The 22,860-nt window shown below is 36.7% G+C and overlaps 1 protein-coding gene across 6 annotated transcripts in view; it reads left to right on the top strand.

Annotated features, from left to right (window-relative positions):
* diaph2 (diaphanous-related formin 2) overlaps nt 1–22,860 on the top strand; it is a 1,308,662-nt gene that overhangs the window by 784,606 nt on the left and 501,196 nt on the right. For all 6 annotated transcript variants that reach the window (XM_028815924.2, XM_051935345.1, XM_051935346.1 and 3 more), the window contains one exon: nt 9,489–9,728. In XM_028815924.2, the coding sequence (XP_028671757.2) occupies nt 9,489–9,728 (240 nt within the window). The remainder of the gene's footprint in view (nt 1–9,488; nt 9,729–22,860) is intronic.

Raw genomic sequence — 22,860 nt, forward strand, 5'->3', positions numbered from 1 at the left:
GCATTTTTGTACTGTGATTTTTGAAATTCAAATTTGATTTTGATGACCTTGGTACTTCCTGGTAATGAACCCCAGCTAGTTTTTTGACCATTGTTTGACTTTTCCTTTCCCTCTGCTTTCTTTTCATGCCCTGGTTAAAACAAGAAGTCTTCACAGGCCATTGATGAACTCCAGTATCAGAAAGGAGATGGAAATAGAGGCATAGTAAAAAGCATGCAATGACATAAGGTCGCCAAGATAATAAATGTGTGTATTCCTATTGGCTGGATTTAAATTTCGTACTTGAATATCAGGCTTGAGTGAGGCAGACAGCAAATTCAGAGTATGTCAAACGTTGTTGGTGGCACAGTGGTGTGGTGGTTAGTCTGGTTAATTACCCTTGGATGTCAAGGATCTAAAATTCTGTCTGTCTGTTTATGAGGATCCAGTATATTTATTGTGTGTCTTTGTGGGTTCTTTCTCAAGTTACTTCAGTTTTCCTCTTACATTCCATTAGATGTGTAATTAAATTAATTGGGAATTTAGAATTGGCCCTGTTGGGTGTGTACAGTATATGAGTAAGCACCCCATTCAGTGTGGGTTCTTGCTTGGCACGATAGGCTGTAAAGTCCGAGCAGTCCCTGGCCCCTTATAAGAGTGAGTTGGATTAAATAGCCTTGATTATGTTATATTATGTTATGAAATCTCTAACAGCCAGACAAGTGCAAGGTTAAAAAGATTAGTCCTTTTATTCTCTTGACCCCTAACCCACCCAATCCTCTTGTGACTTTCAACAGATATTCATCATATTTGATTTTTCTAAATAAAATGTGTCTCACACTTGTAAAGATGCACTGTTCCTCCTTGGCAAAATTGAACAAAACAGGGCACTGCTACATAAATGGAACCACATAACAGCTTGCTCTATTGGGAAATAAGCCACTTGTAGAAGCTTTTTCACTAAGGCTGTCAAAAGGAGCCTGTTTTTTAATATACCAGAGATCAAATAAAGAAATGAAAGGCACACAATGTTATTTTGATAGACAACTTGCTCATAACATGAATAAATCTCTTGTATAATGTAATATTGTGGCAAGTGTCCCAATGCAGTCTCTGAGAGATGGATTATTCAACAAGCTGTATAACATAGTTGAAATTCCCTTTATTGGTAAGATAAGGGACACTGCATGGAGACCATTTCCATCTTCTGCTGCCCCCACCTCCACCCAGACCCTAGTATGTTTACAGATTATATTAAGTAGTCAATAATTAAATGGAATTACAGAGACGCTTATCTCTGTTTCTCAATATTTGCTATTAAAGACAATGAGATTGAAGTTATAGTGATGAAATTAAATCTTGCTAAATTGCCTGTTAACATCTTGGAGCTGTTGCAATTGCTAGACTTTATTGCATAGCCTCAATTCTTCCGTCTAACCTAGTTGCAGTAATATAATAGCACTCTCCTTCTTCTGTCATTGACAGGGGCTAACCGTAATAATCTCAGCTACTGAGTGCATTCAGTGGTACCTCTGCCCTTAAGATTTCTTTTTACTATTTACAGTATTCTGGAATTTCACATACTTGCTTTAAGGTAGTTACCATGTTAATTATTATTATTATTATTGTTGCTGTTGTTGTCAGTTATTGATTTGGGTTTGTCTTCTTTCACTCACACAGATTCATGCACAATGTATATTGTAGCTTACATGTTCTTTACTAAAAATGTCGGGTGCAAAATGTCCTGTTTTTTTAGGGTGATTGCTGTTAAAGGCAAATTGTGTTTGCTCTTCAAGATTCTGAATACTGTCAGTCATTTATAAACTTTATTTAACAGAGGGACAATTTTGTTTTTCCATATTTTTATGAAAATCATCTGTTTTATCCATCCATCCATCCATTATCCAACCTGCTATATCCTAACTACAGGGTCACAGGGATCTGCTGGAGCCAATCCCAGCCAACACATTGCACAAGGCAGGAAACAAACCCCAGGCAGGGCGCCAACCCACCGCAGATCTCTGTTTTATTCTACTCATAATGTTACCAGATAGCAGATAGCCCAGGCACCCTTGAAAAAAACCTTTATTTATTTTTTATTCAGGATGACAGAGTGTGTAATTGTGGGCACATCTGATACTGTGACCATGATGGAATCATTTGGTGGTACCAATGTTACAGATCTCATTCTCTTTCTGTTTATTTCCTTGACACAGCTAAATCAGGGGATTGCTGTGAAATTAGTAGATACATTAAAGTAGATCCTGATATTTGTATAGATCAGTAAGCTTCCATAAATATATGTCTTTAAATTTTAGAGAAATTCTAAAATAATTGTTATTTATAGGCACTAGAAAAATATACTATCTGTCTTTAGTGCTTGTATTGCACTCAGACAGATTGGTCAAATAGTGGCCCTGTCAAATCAGAATAATGCTAAGGAGACTGAAATATTCAAAGTAGGACCTATACAAGATAGAAAATAGGAGGACGAGTAGAGCCAAAAAATAAAACAAATAACTAAACAATAAACCCTATAGACTTTCAGTACCCTTAATGGATTCAAACCTCAATCTAACAAGTTGTGTGGCTTACCCATTTGTCCAACAGAAATTCCTGACAACAAAGTACTTTCTGTGTTTCTTTCACAATCTGCCAGTCGAGCTCTCACCTCCCAACTCACCTGTCATCTGTAGATTCGGAAAACACTTGATCTGTGGCCAATTTAAATATTGTCCTGGAGTCACTTCCATGGTCAGATGTGGGTTAATCGCGTTTAATTTCTGCAAAAAAGCAATGCTTTTTGGGTGGCCATGACACCACTTCTTTCCTGAACGTCTGGGCTGCTTGTCTTAAAAGGATCACTAGTCTTACTTTTGTACTATGGGACTGTATGTTGCAACTTAATGTTGCTGAAGTGTGGAGACTGGCCACATAATTAGGCAGTGTGGGCCTGCTTCAAAGTCTGAACCCTATGCTACCAGTGTGGGCCTGCTTCAAAGTCTGAACCATATGCTGCCCTGTATTGGTCAGGAGGAGCTCTGCTGTCTGGCCAACTTTGAATACTCTCACCTTCTCTCTCCCTCTGTTTGTGACAAGGGTATGGATTCCCTGTTGCCTGCCCACTCTCTAGAAATTTGTTCTACCACCAGGTTGAAGGTCATTGTTGTTATTACAGTGGGCAACTGTCTCTCTCTCTCTTCCCCAGTTTAACAGTCATTTTCTGGGTTCACTCAGGTTAACCATTTGCCCCCAGATTTTGAGCATATTGGAGGAGATATTTTGATAACTAAATGCCTTTCTTGACATGAACACCCTTTAGAATTCCAAGCCAGGCCATATATGTAGCAGGTCCCTTGAGCACTGTTGTGTTTGCTTTTTGATTTGGAGAGTCCTTGGTTTCCTTCCAGTAGCCTGAAGAAGGGTGAAGGGAAGTGGATGGAAGATTTTGTGTTTTTGTCTTTTGTGATTTTTTTCTTATTGTTTCTTCATTTGTGTTCAGTTACATGAGAACTTTGAATGGATGGATTTGTTTGTGTGATAATTCACTGAACTCACTTCAACTTTTCATATAATTGATATTTTTGCTATTAGTTTTTAATGAAGATCTCTGTATTTTTTGCATCTTGACTATGTCTGTTTCACTCACACTAGTTTTTCCTCAATACAACTACTCCATGCCCTATGTTCAGACCGTTCATTGTAAGGTGTGTGGTGGGTGCAAGGCATCACAGTCTTCAGTTTTTTCCATCCTTAAGGTGCAATATATTTCCTTAAGAGGTAGTCTGACATTTTCACTACCTGTTTCTACATGTTGTTAAATGGTATGACTCTTTTGCTTTGCTAAAAGTGACAAAGGGACTGAGCATGCTAGTAAGTCACATTCACCAAATTCTGTACCCATATTGAAATTCTGAGGCATTCATTGTTATGGAGCTTTTCTGGTGAAACACTGCAAAATTCTGAGGCTGCTAGAAAAAGTATAGAATTTTACTGAAATGAAGAAAAAATCTACTTATTTTCTATTTCAAAGGTGGTAGACAAAAAAACAGTACAAAAAGTATTTCTGAATCACTCATTGCATTTCTAAGCTGGAAAGTTAAATATTTCAATTATCTGTTCGGTTTTTTAAACTGGGATAGAGAATTTTAACAGGAGACCTGCTTAAATACTAAGCCTCTGTCTCAAGTTTGATTATAATTTTGGTAGGAAGACCAGAGGAGTTGGAATTTTTAGTTACAAAGCAAACCCCATTATCACTACTGAGATAATATCATACCTTGAAGGTCACTGTATTATGGTGGAGGAAAAACTGAAGAAAATTAGATTCCTTTAATGTACTGTATGTATATACACCAAATTAGAATGATAAGGAATTCATGGTCTAAGTTCACATGTTACTTGCCAATATGACTTCTTATTAGCTTATAATCACAGGAGATTTTGTGTATTAAGTCATGCGTTAAATAGATGATTAACAAATGCAGCTACATTATTCTCAACATCCGTGATAATTTCACATTTATTTTTTATAAAGGTTCAAAACTTGTTGGACCTATATTCATCATCCCCACCCATAGTCAAGACAATAATTTGATTTTCACCAGTGCATTGCAGTTACTCATTTACTGACTTTTTTTTTTTTTTTAAATGCATCATAGCACATTGTCTTCTCAAATCTTGCAGCTGTGATGATGATATTATCTGTGACCAGGCTCCTCTTATTTTGGAGTCCAAATAATTCAACTCAAGTAAAATAGTCTGTAGTTGGTGACTCAACCCATTAATTTTAACTAGCAACACTGTAATTACATTCATTTTTACACCAAAATACATTTTCAGGGAGAATAATTTATCTCCAGAGATATCACTTGAATGGGGGGTACTGATATTGGTGTGATTTAATATGGAATATATCTGAACCTTATTAATTGAATTCTAATTTGTTGTATGTCTCATTCAATGTGTTCTAATTCACAGCCTTAACTAAAAAAAGGAAAAACGTACAGTGCTGTGCAGTCTTCGACAGATATAAGTCAGGATTTTTTTGGCTTTATTATTTATGTTTGTTAGTGCTGAGCTTATCAGTTTTTTTCCTGTGGTTAGTGCCCTTCCATCTTGTTCTGTACTTGTGTACATGGATATCAAGAAGGGTGTCAAACGTGACTGTGATTTCCTTTGTGTGGGTAGAGGGATCTAACAGCAACTATGCAATTTTTATGAACAGTATAAGCATTGTTAAGATTTCTGAGATGTATACATTTACTTTTGCTTGCCCTTCATTTTTTTTGCATGACACCTAGAAATACTTCTCTGAACATCAGTTGCTAAAATTCAAGTAGGCATGCATTATTATATATCACTAGGAATTTGGAAATATGTCTATAGTAATTTTGATTTAAATATTTAGATGTGGGTGGTATAGTAGTATGTTCATAAATCCAGTGCCCTGGGTCTGTGTGGAGTTTGTATGTTATCCCCATGTCCACATGGAGTACTCCTGTTTTCATCCCACATCTCCAGTGATAGATGTGTTGGGTTAATGGCAACTCTAATGTTGTGTTGTTTGAGTTTGGGTGTGTGTGGTGGGCTGGCTAGCCATCCAAGGTTGATTCCTGTTGTTTGCACAGTGCTGTTGGGATAGATTCTGGCCTTCACTAGAGCTGAATTGGATTTTGCAGGTTTGACAAAGTTATGTTATTTATGTTATCTTTACATCTTGGCTGGTTTGTGAAATTACAAGCTCTGCTGGTAGTCATATGCTTCTTTGATGCAAGAAGAAGTGAGAAATAAAGTCTTGCACTCTTCACTGTTCATGCATGTACATCATCATTTGATGACTCAGGCGCCCCGCAAGTGGCAGCCTTTCCAGCAGCTCCGTATACGACTTTATCTTTCTACCTTTTTATCTATTTCACTGATCACTCCTACCACTTTCTTTTATCTGCACTCGTTCCCTGGCCACTTTTTACTACTTTTTACTACTTGGACATGGATTTTTACATGCCGAGACTTGTCTATTCAGGTAGTCAACTTCAAATGCTGAGAACAAATGCCCACGCTGGTGTGGTTCCCTATTTACCTGACGAGATAAGGAGGCGGTATCGTGGCAGCAGAGCCCGGAGCTAAGCTAAAGGCGAAGCGGCTTGCGAGAAAGAGGCGTTACAAACCTTCGGTGCCTTCTGTGATCCTGGAAAATGTGAACTCACTACCAAATAAGATCGATGAACTGGCCGCGCCGGTGAAAAATGTCAGGACATACAGAGAATGCAGTTTGTTGTGTTTTTGTGAAACGTGGCTAACAACTACCATCCCAGATGCTAACGTGGAGCTACCCGGATTTAGAACAGTTAGAGCGGACAGAGACGCAAATATCTGTGGGAAGCAGAAAGGAGGAGGACTCGCTCTCTATGTGAACACAAGGTGCTGCAACTCTGGACATGTAAACGTCAAAATCTCCACTTGCTGTAGGGACATTTAACTGTTGGCCGTAAGTCTGCGTCCCTATTGCTTGCCCAGAGAGTTTGGACACGTCATTGTTGTTATTATTTACATCCCTCCTCGGGCTTGACATGGAGATAGCGGGTGACATCATCCATTCCGCTGTTGCTAATCTACAAACGCAGCACCCCTTGGCGCTTGTGCTAATCACTGGAGACTTTAACCATGTGACGCTGGACAAAGCATTACCTGCCTTCTCCCAGTATGTGGATTGTAACACCCAGGTAAATAGGATTATTGACCTACTGTATGCAAACGTTAAAGATGCATACAGTGCCACCCTGCTACCTGCGCTTGGGAAAGCAGAACATAATCTGGTTCTGCTTCAGCCTCACTGCAAACCAAGTGTAAGGGAGTTACCTACAACCACACGCTTATTCAGGAAGTGGTCCCCTGAGGCAGAGCAGGCTCTGAGAGACTGCTTTGGAACTATGGACTGGGATATCCTGCAGTGATCACATAGTGAGAACATTGAGGAGGTTGTTGACTGCACTACTGACTACATCAACTTCTATATGGACATTGTAGTTCCAGTAAGAACAGTACACTGCTATGCTAACAACAAGCCATGGACATCAAGGGCCTTTTGAACCAGAAGAAAAGGGTGTTTAAAGGCTGTGATCAGCAAGAGTTCAAGCGCGTGCAGAAGGAGCTCCGAGTCCAGCCCAGGGCGGCGAAGGAGCAGTACAGGAGTAACCTGGAGCAGAAACTGCAAAATAACAGCATGAAGGAAGTGTGGAATGGGATGAAGATCATCACTGGCTGCAGCTCGAAACGGGGTGCCAGCATCGAGAGAGACGTGGAGAAAGCAAACCAGATGAACAACTTCTTTAACAGGTTTGACCACCCTAACCCACTCTCACCTCAGAGTACTGCACCCTCCACCCATCCTTCTGCTGATACCAGCATAAGAGAGAGTTTCTCCCCACTCACAATTACAGCAGCCCAGGTAAGCAGAGAGCTGAGGAGACTGTGCCAGCAAAGCAGTGGGTCCATATGGAGTATCGCCACGACTGCTGAAGGCCTCTGCACTGGAGCTGGGGATCCCTCTATAGCGCATCTTCTACCTGAGTCTGGAACAGGGGAGAGTCCCGAGGCTTTGGAAAACATCTTGTATCACTCCAGTCCCAAAGGTATCACGTCCTAGTGAGCTGAATGACTTCCGGCCTGTCACTCTGACGTCACATGTGATGAAGACCATGGAGTGGCTGCTGCTTCACCACCTGAGACCACAGGTCCGTCAAGCCCTCGACCCTCTGCAGTTCGCATACCAGGAGAAGGTGGGAGCGGAGGATACCATCATCTATATGTTACACCGATCCCTCTCCCACTTGAACAGAGGCAGTGGTGCTGTAAGAATTATGTTTCTGGACTTCTCTAGCGCCTTCAACACCATCCAACCTCTGCTCCCCAGGGACAAGCTGACAGAGATGGGAGTAGATTCATACCTGGTGGCATGGATCGTGGACTATCTTACAGACAGACCTCAGTATGCGCGTCTTGGGAACTGCAGGTCTGACATTGTGGTCAGCAACACAGGAGCGCCGCAGGGGACTGTACTTTCTCCAGTCCTGTTCAGCCTATATACATCGGACTTCCAATACAACTCGGAGTCCTGCCACGTGCAAAAGTTCGCTGACGACACTGCTATCGTGGGCTGCATCAGGAGTGGGCAGGAGGAGGAGTATAGGAACCTAATCAAGGACTTTGTTAAATGGTGCGACTCAAACCACCTACACCTGAACACCAGCAAAACCAAGGAGCTGGTGGTGGATGTTAGGAGACCCAGGCCCCTCCTGGACCCCGTGACCATCAGAGGTGACTGTGTGCAGAGGGTGCAGACCTATAAACACCTGGGAGTGCAGCTGGATGATAAATTGGACTGGACTGCCAATGCTGATGCTCCATTCAAGAGAAGACAGAGCTGACTATACTTCCTTAAAATGCTGGCGTCCTTCAACATCTGCAATAAGATGCTGCAGATGTTCTATCATTTGGTTGTGGCAAGTGCCCTCTTCTACGCAGTGGTGTGCTGGGGAGGCAGCATAAAGAAGAAGGACGCCTCACACCTGGACAAACTGGTGAGGAAGGCAGGCTCTATTGTAGGCATGGAGCTGGACAGTTTGACATCTGTGGCAGAGCGACGGGCGCTCAGCAGGCTCCTGTCAATCATGGAGAATCCACTGCTTTCACTGAAAAGTATCATCTCCAGACAGAGGAGCTGCTTCAGCGACAGACTGCTGTCACTGTCCTGCTCCACTGACAGACTGAGGAGATTGTTCCTCCCCCACACTATGCAACTCTTCAATTCCACCCGGGGGAGTAAATGTTAACATTATACAAAGTTATTGTCTTTTTTTACCTGTTTTACCTGCATTTTTATCACTCTTTAATTTAATCTATCTATCTATCTATCTATCTATCTATCTATCTATCTATCTATCTATCTATCTATCTATCTATCTATCTATCTATCTATCTATCTATCTGTCTATCTATTAGTACTAGTACGGATGTGTTGTTTTTTTATTCAAAGTAATTTATTTGCTCAGCCTTTCACTGAGAACAGTTTCTACGAACACTTGCTGCATTACTGGAATATAAATTCACATTTTTGAAGACAGTATGTTTCATTTTTCTTTACAGTATACATTTATGAAAAATATTTTTTATATCATTTGCCTTTCTGTTTTATATTTTAAACATATAATTATGTTTCCTAGTGTCATAAATTGCGTGGTCTGCAGGCATAGTAGCCTCTAAGTTTGTAGAATATATTGTGCATGCATACAAACATACAGCTATTTGCTATGCAATATCAAAATACGCTTTTTAAAGAAACATATTTTACAGTATCAGAATTTCTGAGATTTGGTCAGTTCTCTTATTGTATGGCATTATTTGTGTTTAGTTATCATTATGGTTTCTGTCTTAATACTTTTGCAGGTTAAATGGTTCTCATCTCAAACTGATGTTTAAATCTTTCTTTTTGTTTCTTTGCCCAATAGATGAGTACAGTAAAGCTGCTGAGGCCTCGACTCAATGGCATCCAGTTTAAAATGACCTTCGAAGAGCAGGTTAACAACATTTGGCCAAACATAATGAGTGTGACATATGCCTGTGATGAAGTTATGAAAAGTGAAAACTTCAGCAAGTTCCTCGAGCTGGTGCTGCTAGTTGGAAATTACATGAACACAGGCTCCCGTAATGCTCAGACCTTTGGGTTCAACATTAACTTCTTAACTAAGGTAGGCTGCATTCACTCCTAGAGACTTGTTGATGTTTAGCTTGCATTATTCCATTTGACTCGTCATACTCGAGATGAAAGTAAGCATGAGTAAATTCAGGTATGTCAAACTTTATTTTTTCAAAGTCAATACATTTCTATTTGATTTTCTTCCTTGTTTTAGGCAAATATTAACTCTTTAGTATATATACTGTAACTTATTATGGTGATTGACACTGGCACATTTGACAAGTATTTATTTATTTATTTATTTATTTATTTTTTTTGCTAACTGGCCACTACAGTCCAGTTTTGGCCTTGTGCTTAAATCAATGCACAGACGTGTCATCTGCAGTAATAGCATAACTGCAGTTCACAATATCTATGACTATGATAAGCTCACTCGAGGGTGTCATTCTTGACACAGTCATTCCAAGGCATTTATCAAGTGTAATAATAAAATGTGCCACATTTCTCATTCCAACAGATGGCATATACTGCCAAAACCACCACCTAATTAAGGAAATTCTGATTAGAAAAATCCTAAGAAATAAAAAGAGCTGATAGAGGACACACTAGTCTCATTGGAGACTATAGACTATCACACAGAGGAAAACGGGTCATGATATATCAGTGGAGATCTCAAACTTGTGTGCCCTCTTTATATGTTAGTGATATTTATTATTTATTTACATGTTTTATTCCTGACCTAATTTTGCTACATTAATAAAGACATATCATCAGAATGTTTAATGGACTTAAGAGATTGGAATCATTATTTCCCATAATTTTTCTATTAAAAATTTCCCTTTATTGAGTTATAGCTTCAGTTTTTCTGTTGCACTGTTTATATAGTATTTGGTAAAGTGTTGACCATTTTTAGTATTTAGTAGTAAAGATTAGTAAAGATATGTCTATTTCTGGATGTACAGTATATAAAGAAATAATGCTTTAGTGTGGCACAGTGTTTAACACTGCTGCTGCAGGATCCAGTATCCTGGTTTTTGCATGTTCTCCCAGTGTTTGTGTGGGATTTTCCCTGGGTATTCTGGGTCTCTTCATACATCATGAAGGCATACATGAACGTTTGATTGATATTTCCATATTGGCCTTGTCTCAATATGAACATCAATGTAAGCATGGGTGTGAATGGACCCCACAATGACTGACACCCTCTCCAGGTCTGTTTCCTTTCATCTGATGTTTTTGGATTAATTTACAACCAACTACAACCCTGAATTAGATTTGATTTTGAGAAGTAATGTTAGTCTACATTGTTTTTAAAGTTTTGTAGTGTTTTTGTTTTTATTTTTTGTATTTATTTGTAAATAGAAGTTATTTATACTTTCTCTGTCATACAGTACATTAAATTAGATAGATAGATAGATAGATAGATAGATAGATAGATAGATAGATAGATAGATAGATAGATAGATAGATAGATAGATAGATAGATAGATAGATAGATAGATAGATAGATAGATAGATAGATACTTTATTAATCCCAAGGGGAAATTCACATACTGCAGCAGCACCTTACTGATACACGGATGTACCACTTTTTAATATATTTTGAACAATTCGTCAGATCAGTATAAAAGCTAGGTTGTAGCTGTCTTCTTTAGCATAAAATAGATTTCAGTTAGTAGAAAATAAACAAAAAATATTCGCTAACTGGTAAAATGAATGAATATATGACATGCATGCACGCCTAACAAATGGAGAGAAGGAACCATCATTAGCCAATGGACTCTTCATTTGAGCATATCTAAAATAACACTCTTGCCACTTTTGCAACTTTTAAGCCAACATTGTTCTTAAGTGGCAGGTCTAAGAAAACTGTAGGGGAGCACTTAAGACGATTACTGTGTGCTACACACTGTTCACTAGTATAATCATCATCATCATCATAATGTGACCAACATTTTTTTTAATTAATAAAAAAGACTTTAATCTATTTTCATACAACTTGAAGGTCTGATTATATCTTCCTCTCTAGCCAGATTGTATTAGGTAATCGTTTGGGCATCTTTGGCACTTTTTGTCAAGGATGCTGTCTGCTGGTGACACAAAGACTACAATATCCCTAGCCACTGAGCCTCAAGTGCAGAGGTCTTTAAACATCTTCAGCGCTGTTCCTTTCTAATATCATGTTCTTGGCAGTCTCAGTCTTTATTGAGGCCTCTTGGAGTCCTTCTTGGCCTTTAGGTTCCACACTGACACCTTGGTCCTTTGCTTATTGTAATGTTCTCATTAGTGGTGTATTTTCTTATTTGGATTATTATAAATAAATAATATTAACATCATATTAACATAAGCTCTTTTTGACCTCTCTTCCTTTTGTTTGTTTTAGTCTATTTTAATTGTGTTTTTCAATATTGAATCCCTTTTCAGTTTTTCTTTATATTTCTTTTTTCTGATTTTATGAGACTCGAAAGGTAAGAGTCTTGTGCAGTACTTTCTATATTTGAAGGTATATCTGTATGTGTGGGAATGTATGTTTATATACAGTTTATATCTGGTGTGCAATCAAAATGAAAATTCATCTGTACATATAAAAAAAACTTACTACCTGACATTTCCACACTCTCCATATTTGACAGGCACACAAGGTGAAACTATTCTTAGCTTTTCTACATTTACTAATATATTTCTTAGACAAAAGTCATGAGAAATTGTCTGCCTTGAAGATATTTTCATCCAAATGAAATCTTAAATAGGACCTTGCTAATGCAAACTATGTTGCACAACAGTCAGTGAGACTTTTCTGTTTACAAGGTTAATATAATTCTTGATCTGTATGCATTTATTAAAAAAAAAAAAAAACTTTTTCCAAGTTTACTTGTTATTTTTTTCTGATCATTTCTAAGTTGTGTCAAATTTAAGATGATATAGAAATAACCTCATTTTCATTTGTTAATAATTTTTCTGTTTTTGTCATGTAATGTTTCACAGCTTAACTTAGTTAAGTTGCTGTGATATAGTATAGTTTTAGCACACTTTAAATGATTTATATACAGTTACGTTTTGAGCAAATCCTAAACGTTTTCCCAACAGAGAAAACATTAGATTGTACCTGTCATGAAATCCTGTTATTGACAGTGATCCCAGGTTATAAAGTATGTGCACAGTAACTTTATATAATGAAAATTCCAAGCTTTAACACATGCTAGTGTTTAACAGGTGCCATAGCTATAAGAGTGCAAAACAAACACACATGCTTAGCATATTTAAAGGAAGCAGGGCGCTTGTTCTGTTATTTTTTTAATAGTAATACTTAATTCTGTTTAGCAGTGGTATAAATTGATATCCTGTATACCAATGAGTCTGTTTTTAAAACTATAAGACATGTTTATTATTTTTTTCATTTTTAATGTTACTTATTCATGTTGTTATGGTTTTAAAAGCATGCATGTTGGTCTGTAATTATGCAATGCGTTTTTCACCAAGGACCACAAACTACCATCACATTCAGTTCAGTGTGATTACTCAGACACATAGTTGCATTCAGTTGTCAGTTCCTGAGAAGACTTGTCAAATACAGTCATGGCAATCAGCTCAATGGACATTTTTCTCCTTTCACTTTTTGTGTCTAATTATGTCATTCTGCAAGCAGAGAATAACTCAAAGAGCGTAATAATAATAATTACCTAATAAGGAGTTGTTTTTTTTTTTTGCATTGATGGATGCTAACTCAACACGGAGTACAACTTCCAGGCATTGTGAAAATGCAGTCTGTATGAATTCTTGCCATATCACCTGTAGACATTTTTTTATATGCAGACATTAGGTTTTGTTTCACATTTAAATTAATGTGTAAAAATTAAAGAATAATATGAAAGTATAAGTGGAGTTATTTTTACTTCTGTGGACTGCAGTGCTTTTCAGAGTTGCTTCCTTTCTTTAATCCAGTAGTAGATTATCATCCATGTAATTTAAATTATGGGTCCAGGAAATTAATATGTTAATATTTATTTTTACATCAACCTTACTGTATTGCATTTGGAAATATATCTATCTATCTATCTATCTATCTATCTATCTATCTATATATATATATATATATATATATATATATATATATATATATATATATATATATATATATAGGTGAATATCTTCCAAATTCAGAAAGATAGTATATGCAATAAAGTAAATGACTTGGCATTTTATTTTTATACAGTATAGGAAATAAAATAAAATAAAATAATTTTATTACCAGTTAAATATACTTTTATTTATTCTTTTTTGGACAGAATTTCTACATTTTGAAATATGATTAATCTAGTCTATACTTCAGAACCATGCACTGCAAGTGCTGGGCAGCTATTGATATATTCATTGATATATTCATTTTATAATTTTTGAATTAATTTTGTCTTTTGTTTGTTTGTACCAGTTTATCATTATGTAACTCCTTTAAGTCTATTATCAGAAAAACTTAAATACCTGTGTGCTTTCAAAACAAGATGAAAAATAACATGACCTGCCTGCCTTGGAAATTACAAATAAACACACAAGTTTTATCCCTGCTATTCTAAAAACTTACCAGGTAGGCATGTTTGCCATTACTAAAATGTCATGAAATTCATTTTTGGATTAAAACTGACAACGAGACATATTGACATACTCGTACAAACTGAGAAAATTGGTGAGGGCAATCGTTTTCCTGCAGTGGGCATCCAAAATGAAACCCTTTATTGCTACAGCTTACATTTCTCTCCATTTATTCCATATAGTCTGTGGTCATTAAGTCACAATTATATTGATCTTTAAAAGAAAGTGCTTGAAACAACAAGCTATATCAAAACAAGTCCTTATTTTCTTTTGTTTTATTGGTACTCCTTAAATACATATCCTAGGTTTCATTAAAATGATCTTTAGATTGAGCTCTGTAAAATTTATTGATAACAAGCTGGTTCCCATATGCTGACAACAGGGGTTTAAGATGCCAGTTACGAGATGAGTGTGTAGGGCATAATGATTCAAGCTGCAAGATAAATGGAGCATGATCTGAGATAACAATGGTGTCGTACCTACAAGCTTTGATAGTGGGCAATAGATTATTATCGATGAAGAAGTAATCAGATTTGAGTAGCTGTGATATACTGGTGAGAAGAGGGAATTTTTTCTTGAATTTGGATTTAAGAATCTCCTTGGGTCTGAAAAATTATGATCCACTACAAAATATGTGCTTGTTTTTCCTGTATTAGAGGTTGTTGTCAATGTAGTTGAAGATTGTTGTACAAAAAAACTTTTCTTGAACTTCAAAGAAATTAGTCACAGAACTTTTCTTTATTTGCATAGAGTATGAACAGATATCTCAGTTTATAGGGTGAGCCACAAATTAAAGAATTAATTTGCTTTTATACTTTTCTGTTACCATACTCTCATCTAATGCATCACATCATCTGACTCTTAATATGCATAATATGCAGAGCTTTATTATTCCATCCAATCAACTAGTGCTACCAGTATTTTCCGACTCCTCTCGATTCTCCCATTTATCTGAATGCTGCCTTGTTGATAGGGGTGTTGTGCGGATTCTCCTATTGGTCTTAGCACCGCTTCATAGGAGGGGTGTTTGAGCTTTCCCATTAGTTTATCCTCACTTTCTAAAGGGGTGTTCATTTGCTCATTTACCTCATTCTAACCTTGGAAAATCAAGTTGCTGGTGTTTCTAAGGTGAGGCAGATGTCATGTGCTTAAAGCTTTAAGCTAAACTTAGTTAACCCTTGAGTTACCTTCAGTCCTTTTCCTTATGTTTTAATAATTCATCATTACAACTTCATTTATGAATATACTTGTAATAAATTGTAAACCTATCTATCCATGTTTGGATTTAAAATGCATTTAAAATATCCTGCAAATATAATTTTATGAGTGCTCACATTTGGAATGGATAATGACCTGGTTCATCCCATAATGTGTTTGCTACCAGTACGTAAGTTAGATAACACTTAATATGGTGACTGCCTATTGTGTATTCATTAGACACTCCCTAATATAACTATTAATGAGAATTACAAAGCACCAGTTAGGCTGACTAATGAGACAGTAATGAAAGTAAAAAATCTTTCTTTGCATCTCTGTATAATTTTCATTACTTTTCAGTATGGATAAATAAAACTATAATTCAAAATAACAACTGTAAATAAATGTTCAAGCACTCAACAAATGCTAAAAAGGTCATTTGATATAATAACTTTAGTTTGGGATAATTACAGGTGATTTAAGTGAGACTTATTATGTCACCTAGCAGTCCATACTTTTGCATAAGGCCTTAAGCCCTACTTAGTAACAAAGTAATTTTACTAGCATGTAGCTAACTCTTAATATTTGCTATATTACACATACATATGAATAACAGTAAAAGTCTTATTATAAACAAATAAACCCATTGTTAAGGTCTTGTTATATAACAGTCAGGTACTAATAGGCTCCCCATGAGAAGTTCCTATTCTGAACTGTTAACTTAAATTGGGTGCCACTGTGTTTTCAATGGATACTTAGAGATATTGTATTTCCAGAGTAAAATCTTTTTTTACAGCAAATTGTTCAGTCGGCTGTCTTCTGTGTTCATATTACTGTAGTTGGTAATCCGACTGAAAACCGGCCTACTTCATTAAATATAAGCTGCAGGTGATTATACTAAGCAAATGAACATTTTCAAAGAAAGAGTTTTTGATGACTGAATTAATAGTTTGCTTTTTTTTCTCTTATCAAAATGGCTTAAACCATTTATGTCAGTTTATAGATTACTTTGATAGTTTTCCTAAATTCTACTACAAACTGGTTTCCTAAAATGTAATACATAATTTTATAATCTATCAATGGCATCTGTTGAATTCAGGATTATTCTTCTGCACTAAATTTAAATGGCTTTTTGTAAGTCAAATACAATGAATGGATCAGTTTTCCTATATTAACTAAGCTGTTAAAGTTAAGCAAGTTTGTTTTTTAGTATCACGATTTTCTGAATTTTTTTTTATTATAATTTCTTTCTGTATGCTGTTGAGCTGAATGAGGAAGCTTGAGTTGCTCTTCTCTTCCCATGAAATGAATGCTGTGTGATTCACAGATGTATGTGTAGCACGCCGCAGTATATCAGCTCCTGCAGCACAGATTCTGCCAGTTTAACTGTGTTTGTCACATAAGATCAGCTTTAAAAGTTCCTCTTACCAAATTCAGAAATTAAGGTAGCTTTTTCTTGTGTGCTTATGTAATGTTTAATGTTTATTGTAATGTATAGCTGTTATGCCTAAGTTTGATTATATTACATTAAGAGATCTTGGTAATTCTTATTGTATTTCCATTCAGTTTTGCTGTATATTTGAAGCTTTTTAGATTTCATCTTGACTTCCAGTGCCCCTTATATCAAATTCACTATTACAGTATAAAAAAACACACTTCGTGGTAAAATTAATCTTTTTGATCCAAGGTTAAATACAGATTCATTTTTGATTCTGTTGGGTTTGATATGTTTTTATTTTGAGTGTTGTTTCGACCATAATAAAAAAAGCTTCTTTTTCAATAAATGTAATCATAGTGAGGAGAAACTTCCAACCATTCTGTTTATTTTTTGGACTCTTGCCTTCATGCTGCAGACTTGTCAAAAAACTAAGTTCTGTTGCACAAATCTGACATGTTTCAGGAAAGGTAGACTCAGAGGAATCTGCACAAAGATTTTACCAACATCAAATAAAATGAAAACAACCTTGTGGGAAAATTCTTTCCCAGGTTGCAGCAGCTTTCAAAGTGAAGTGAGGAAAGCTTTAAATTAGATATTATCTTCATTACAGCAGAAAATTCTCTTTAACCTTTGGGGATGAGCTTAACAAACAGTATTTGGGTGATAGTTGTTTGCAGAACTCGCAGCTTATCACTAATGGATTGTTTATGCTTTTGGAACTTTTAAATGGAAAACTCTTCATTTTGAAGAACTGCATATCTTTAAATAAAGAAATTATGGCTTGAGATTAATACAAGCAAACAAGATACAAACAAAATAATAACATTGAGGTGATATTGTTTAGTGAACAATGATTTAGAATGAGCTTCAAGAGATTATGATTTGATTTACAAAAACAAAGAATACAAATAAGGTTAAGGCAATGTAATTTTTATTGTCTAGCATTGTTTTTTTTTTTTTATTATCACTGCATTATTTGACAGTTTTGTGCTAAATTGTTATAACTTTATATTTCCATTAATGTTGGCAACTTATTATTTTGTTACCAAGCCAGTCGTTATGTCTGTGAAGTGTATGCATTTGCATATGTTCACTGCAGATACCGCTCGCACGTTAGACTGGCGATCCTAATGTGTCTCCTGTGGCTGTGCACATGAGGCTGCCCAACTAAGGATCCGCCACTCTATTTCCTACACCATGTGGTGTCCAAATAGTCGGTTTAGAAAAGATTTTCTTAAACTGTGGGTCGTGGACATGTTTGTGATGGGTTGCCACATGATTGTGTAGTAAAATTAGCCTAGTTAATCCAAATCTGAGTTCTGTGGCAGGTGATATACCACCCTGTATTTTAACATACTATTTATTGTGATAGTATGTGAAACAACACCATTGACACATCACAGACAGCTTTCATGTCCATGGCACTAAAAAAAAATATAAATAAATATTCCTCCTTGACACCAGCTACCCTCTCACAACCATTGAAACAATGAAACTGAGATGTTTGACAAGCAAAGTCATATTTAAGGGAAAGACAGATGGGACAGACAGACAAGCTTGTAAAGTGAAGGGACCACAGCACTAGTTTGAAATGTTGAAACAAAATGAATGCATGCAGCACACTTTTCGGAAGGTTATGAAGGGCAAGTGAATGGATTTGGATTATATATATATATATATATATATATATATATATATATATATATATATATATATATATCCATCCATTTTCCATCCCGCTGAATCCGAATACAGGGTCACGGGGGTCTGTTAGAGCCAATCCCAGTCAACACAGGGTGCAAGGCAGGAACAAACCCCGGGCAGGGCACCAGCCCACCGCAGTCATTCATACTATCTTTTTAAAAATCATCATATTCTATATTGCACCACCAAAATTGATTTCTCTTAGCTTTACTGAATACATATGCTTCAAAGAAAACAAAAACATTTACTGGTTTTTATTATATGGTATAGGACGAGTATGAACATCCTGGACGAGACAGGGAAATATACATTACCCGGATGGGATGCCAGAGTGACGATGAAAGTATATTGGCCAGAGGACTGGAGAAATTACTTTGTGTCCGGCTGGCAGGAAATAATAAATGGACCAGCAATACATGGGAATCAGGAGGTGTTCTATTCCCTGTATGCTAGGTGGCAGTGGTTCTCATATGGGAACCAAGACGGGACACTCGCAGAGGTGTTTGCAAATTGGTGTGTAAAAGTGTAGCTCTGTTGTGGTCTATATGTATCGATAGAGGGCGCTTTTGGGAAAGGATCTCCTTACTTTTCTTAAGGTCTGGAATTGTTTCCCGGATGATATGGCGTGGCACCAGAAACACTCCTGGGTTCAGCATGAAAGGGAGCCCACTGCCACACATGTTCAAGTCTGAGTCAGAAAGCAGTGGGCAACACTCAAGTGGAGGAGAGAAGGAGGGAGGATTGTGAGAATTGTTTATTTTATACTTGTGGCTTGTTACTGAACAGGGGATTGGGAGGAAGTACCTGAAGAAAATGAAAAGCCTTTATTTGATCCTAATATCATGTGATGTGTGGTTTGGAACTCTCTGGTTCCCCCTTTTGGTCACTGTGGCCATTGTTAGTTGTCTATTTATGATTCCGATATCATTATGATGATAATCCTCGTCTTGAATCCAAGTGTGGTATTGATTTTTATTTGGATTATCAGAATAAAAAGTTTAAGAGCACCTGGTTTAGAGAATTTATTTTGTAGTTTATCATAAACCACAAATCTATCTATCTATCTATCTATCTATCTATCTATCTATCTATCTATCTATCTATCTATCTATCTATCTGTCTGTCTGTCTGTCTGTCTGTCTGTCTGTCTGTCTGTCTGTCTGTCTGTCTGTCTGTCTGTCCTTCAGTAATAATTACTCACAAACTAATCGGTACTAGCACCTTGATCTTAGTCTCAATTAAAGCATGGTCTCCTTAGGACACGATACACAGTACACAAAGGCAAAAACTGACTTTAGATTCTAAAGAAATGGTTGTTTGTTTTATCCATACTAATCTTGGCATCAAGTTACTCCAGATATACTATGCAAATCTGCAATATTTTACTTATCTGCTTTTGCACTTCACTTCCATGATCAGCCTTTTTGTAATTTTGATGGTTAGTTTATTAACTTCTTTAGCAAAACTCACAGCCAAACTCCTTAGTTTATTTATTAATTCCACCCCCTCTATCCTACAAGTATACTCAGATCAGCTTTTCTAAACTGCTACTTAAAATATCATTTTGCATCTCATTCTGTCCAATTCACTCTTAAACATGGGATCCCTGGCTGTTATTTATAGCTAAGACCTTCTCATTAAAGCATATAGAAAAATTACTATCAAAATTCTGATTTTCCTTTTATTACAGTGTTTTAAAAATCCCACTTTAAAGAGCATTGTCACTGTCAGCCAACATGCCATGCCCTACATTTAGTTTCCGTTTTACACAGCTGCTGGTTTGACTCACAATGACTAAAACAATGAGGTCTAATTAAGAATAATCAAGTCATCCTTATTAAAGCATTGCTGCATCTGTAAAGGAGAAAAAAGTAGAAATACTGTGCAGACCCTGACTTGATACTGTGGTGATCTCACTTTTAGGTGAATCCTCAGGTTTCTACTGCTTTTTGATATCTTTGTACACTCTCAAAAAGAATAAAGCAAGTCTGCCTTAGGCCTGCATGCCTCTTGCCTGCTCTTTTACTTTTTCTCACTATTTACCCTCTATCATGGTCTTAATAACTGACCTGTATTCCTTCTGATCCTTGTCAGGACAGCAAGCAGTAATAGCAGCCATGAAAAAAATCTTAAATCTTTACATGCCACATACTTTTATAGTTATATTACTATGCGTGGCTACATTATTGTTAATCTTTTTACTTTTTTGTCCTTGTCAATATTGTGTGGGATCATGTCGTGTCCTATGCTAAATGTATTGCGAAGTGCCTAGCTTCTGCAAGCACAGTTGTGAGAAATAGCAAGCAGGGTTGAGGTGGAGCCTAGGGGTAAGAACTTTTTTATGCATACACAGCACCAATGTAGAAAGAGTTGAGTGACAGGGGTGCACGACAGCGCTTTTGTGTTCAATAGTGATTTAGGACTTGCAAACCTAGCCATCAGTACTAGACTGAAAAGAAGACGGCAGTGCATATTTTGATTGCACCTACACTACCGGTCAAACATTTTAGAACACTTCAGTTTTTTTCAGTTGAAGCAAAACATTTGCACTGGTGTCCCAACTTCTGTTGATTACTTAAAATCAGTATGTTCCAACTCTGATTTAAGACAGATTTTAAGTACTCAACAGATGTTGGGACACCTGAGGAAATTGTTTGCTTCAACTTGCAAGGCTTAATTCACTTTTATTTGCTGCAGAACATCTTTTGGTTGTATACCTATTAGTTGTCCCCTGAAGAAGGCCCATTTGTAATATTCTGAAATTTCCTTTTCTTCAGTTTCTGATAACCTAAACTTTAAATTTAAACACCTGGCAGTTTACTGCTTACCTTTTCACCATTTTAGGTCATTCATTGCATTTCAACTGATTAAATATGATGAAAAACTGGAAAAAACATTTACATTTATATTTATTTATTTGGACTATGCTTTTACCCAAAGCGACTTACAAAATTAGACATTTATTGGTTACAGCACAGGCGAGTGAAGTGACGTTCTCAGTGTCATACAGTGTCAGTGATGGGAAAAAGAGAGGTGCTCTAAAATGTTTGACCGATAGTGTACAGGATTTTATGTTTTGCTGTTGGAAGATGTTCTTGCTGTGGAAGCCGCTGTAGCAGTTCCATAATAATATAGTATAAAAAAGTAAATGTACATGTAATGCCCAGAATCATTTACCTAAGTTTGAACATATTCAAAAAATTTACTTATTTTTAATTTGAATATTCAACTGTTCAGAATTCATAATCAAGTATAAGTTCTTACATTTGTAAACAACAAACTTAGAGTTCGCTGCTGATTATGTCTAGTCTTTTACAGCACTATTTTAGCACTGTAGATCCGCAAGTTTCATTAGTAATATTTCTTGTAAAATTCATTAGTGCTGTATCACCTACAGTTAGGTCCATAAATATTTGGACAGAGACAACTATCTAATCTAATCTATCTATTCTAATTTTGGTTCTGTACATTAACAAAATGAACTTTAAATGAAACAACTCAGATGCAGTTGAACTACAGACTTTCAGCTTTAATTCAGTGGAGTGAACAAAACAATTGCATAAAAATGTGAGGCAACTAAAGCATTTTTTAATACAAGCCCTTCATTTCAGGGGCTCAAAAGTAATTGGACAAATTAAATAACTGGAAATAAAATGTTCATTTCTAATACTTGGTTGAAAACCCTTTGCTGGCAAAGACATCCTGAAGTCTTGAACTCATGGACATCACCAGATGCTGGGTTTCCTCCTTTTTAATGCTCTGCCAGGCCTTTACTGCAGTGGCTTTCAGTTGCTGTTTGTTTGTGGGCCTTTCTGTCTGAAGTTTAGTCTTCAACAAGTGAAATGCATGCTCAATTGGGTTAAGACCAGGTGACTGACTTGGCCATTCAAGAATTTTCCACTTCTTTGCATTAATAAACTCCTGGGTTGCTTTGGCTGTATGTTTTGGGTCATTGTCCATCTGTATCATGAAACGCCGCCCAATCAATTTGACTGCATTTAGCTGGATTTGAGCAGACAGTATGTCTCTGAACACCTCAGAATTCATTCGGCTGCTTCTGTCCTGTGTCACATCATCAATAAACACTAGTGTCCCAGTGCCACTGGCAGCTATGCACACCCAAGCCATCACACTGCCTCCACCGTGTTTTTCAGATGATGTGGTATGCTTTGGATAATGTGCTGTTCCGCGCCTTCTCCATACTTTTTCTTGCCATCTTTCTGGTAGAGGTTGATCTTGGTTTCATCTGTCCAAAGAA

The sequence above is a fragment of the Erpetoichthys calabaricus genome, chromosome 12 (genome assembly GCF_900747795.2).
Source record: "Erpetoichthys calabaricus chromosome 12, fErpCal1.3, whole genome shotgun sequence".
NCBI classification, from domain to species: Eukaryota; Metazoa; Chordata; class Cladistia; order Polypteriformes; family Polypteridae; genus Erpetoichthys; species Erpetoichthys calabaricus.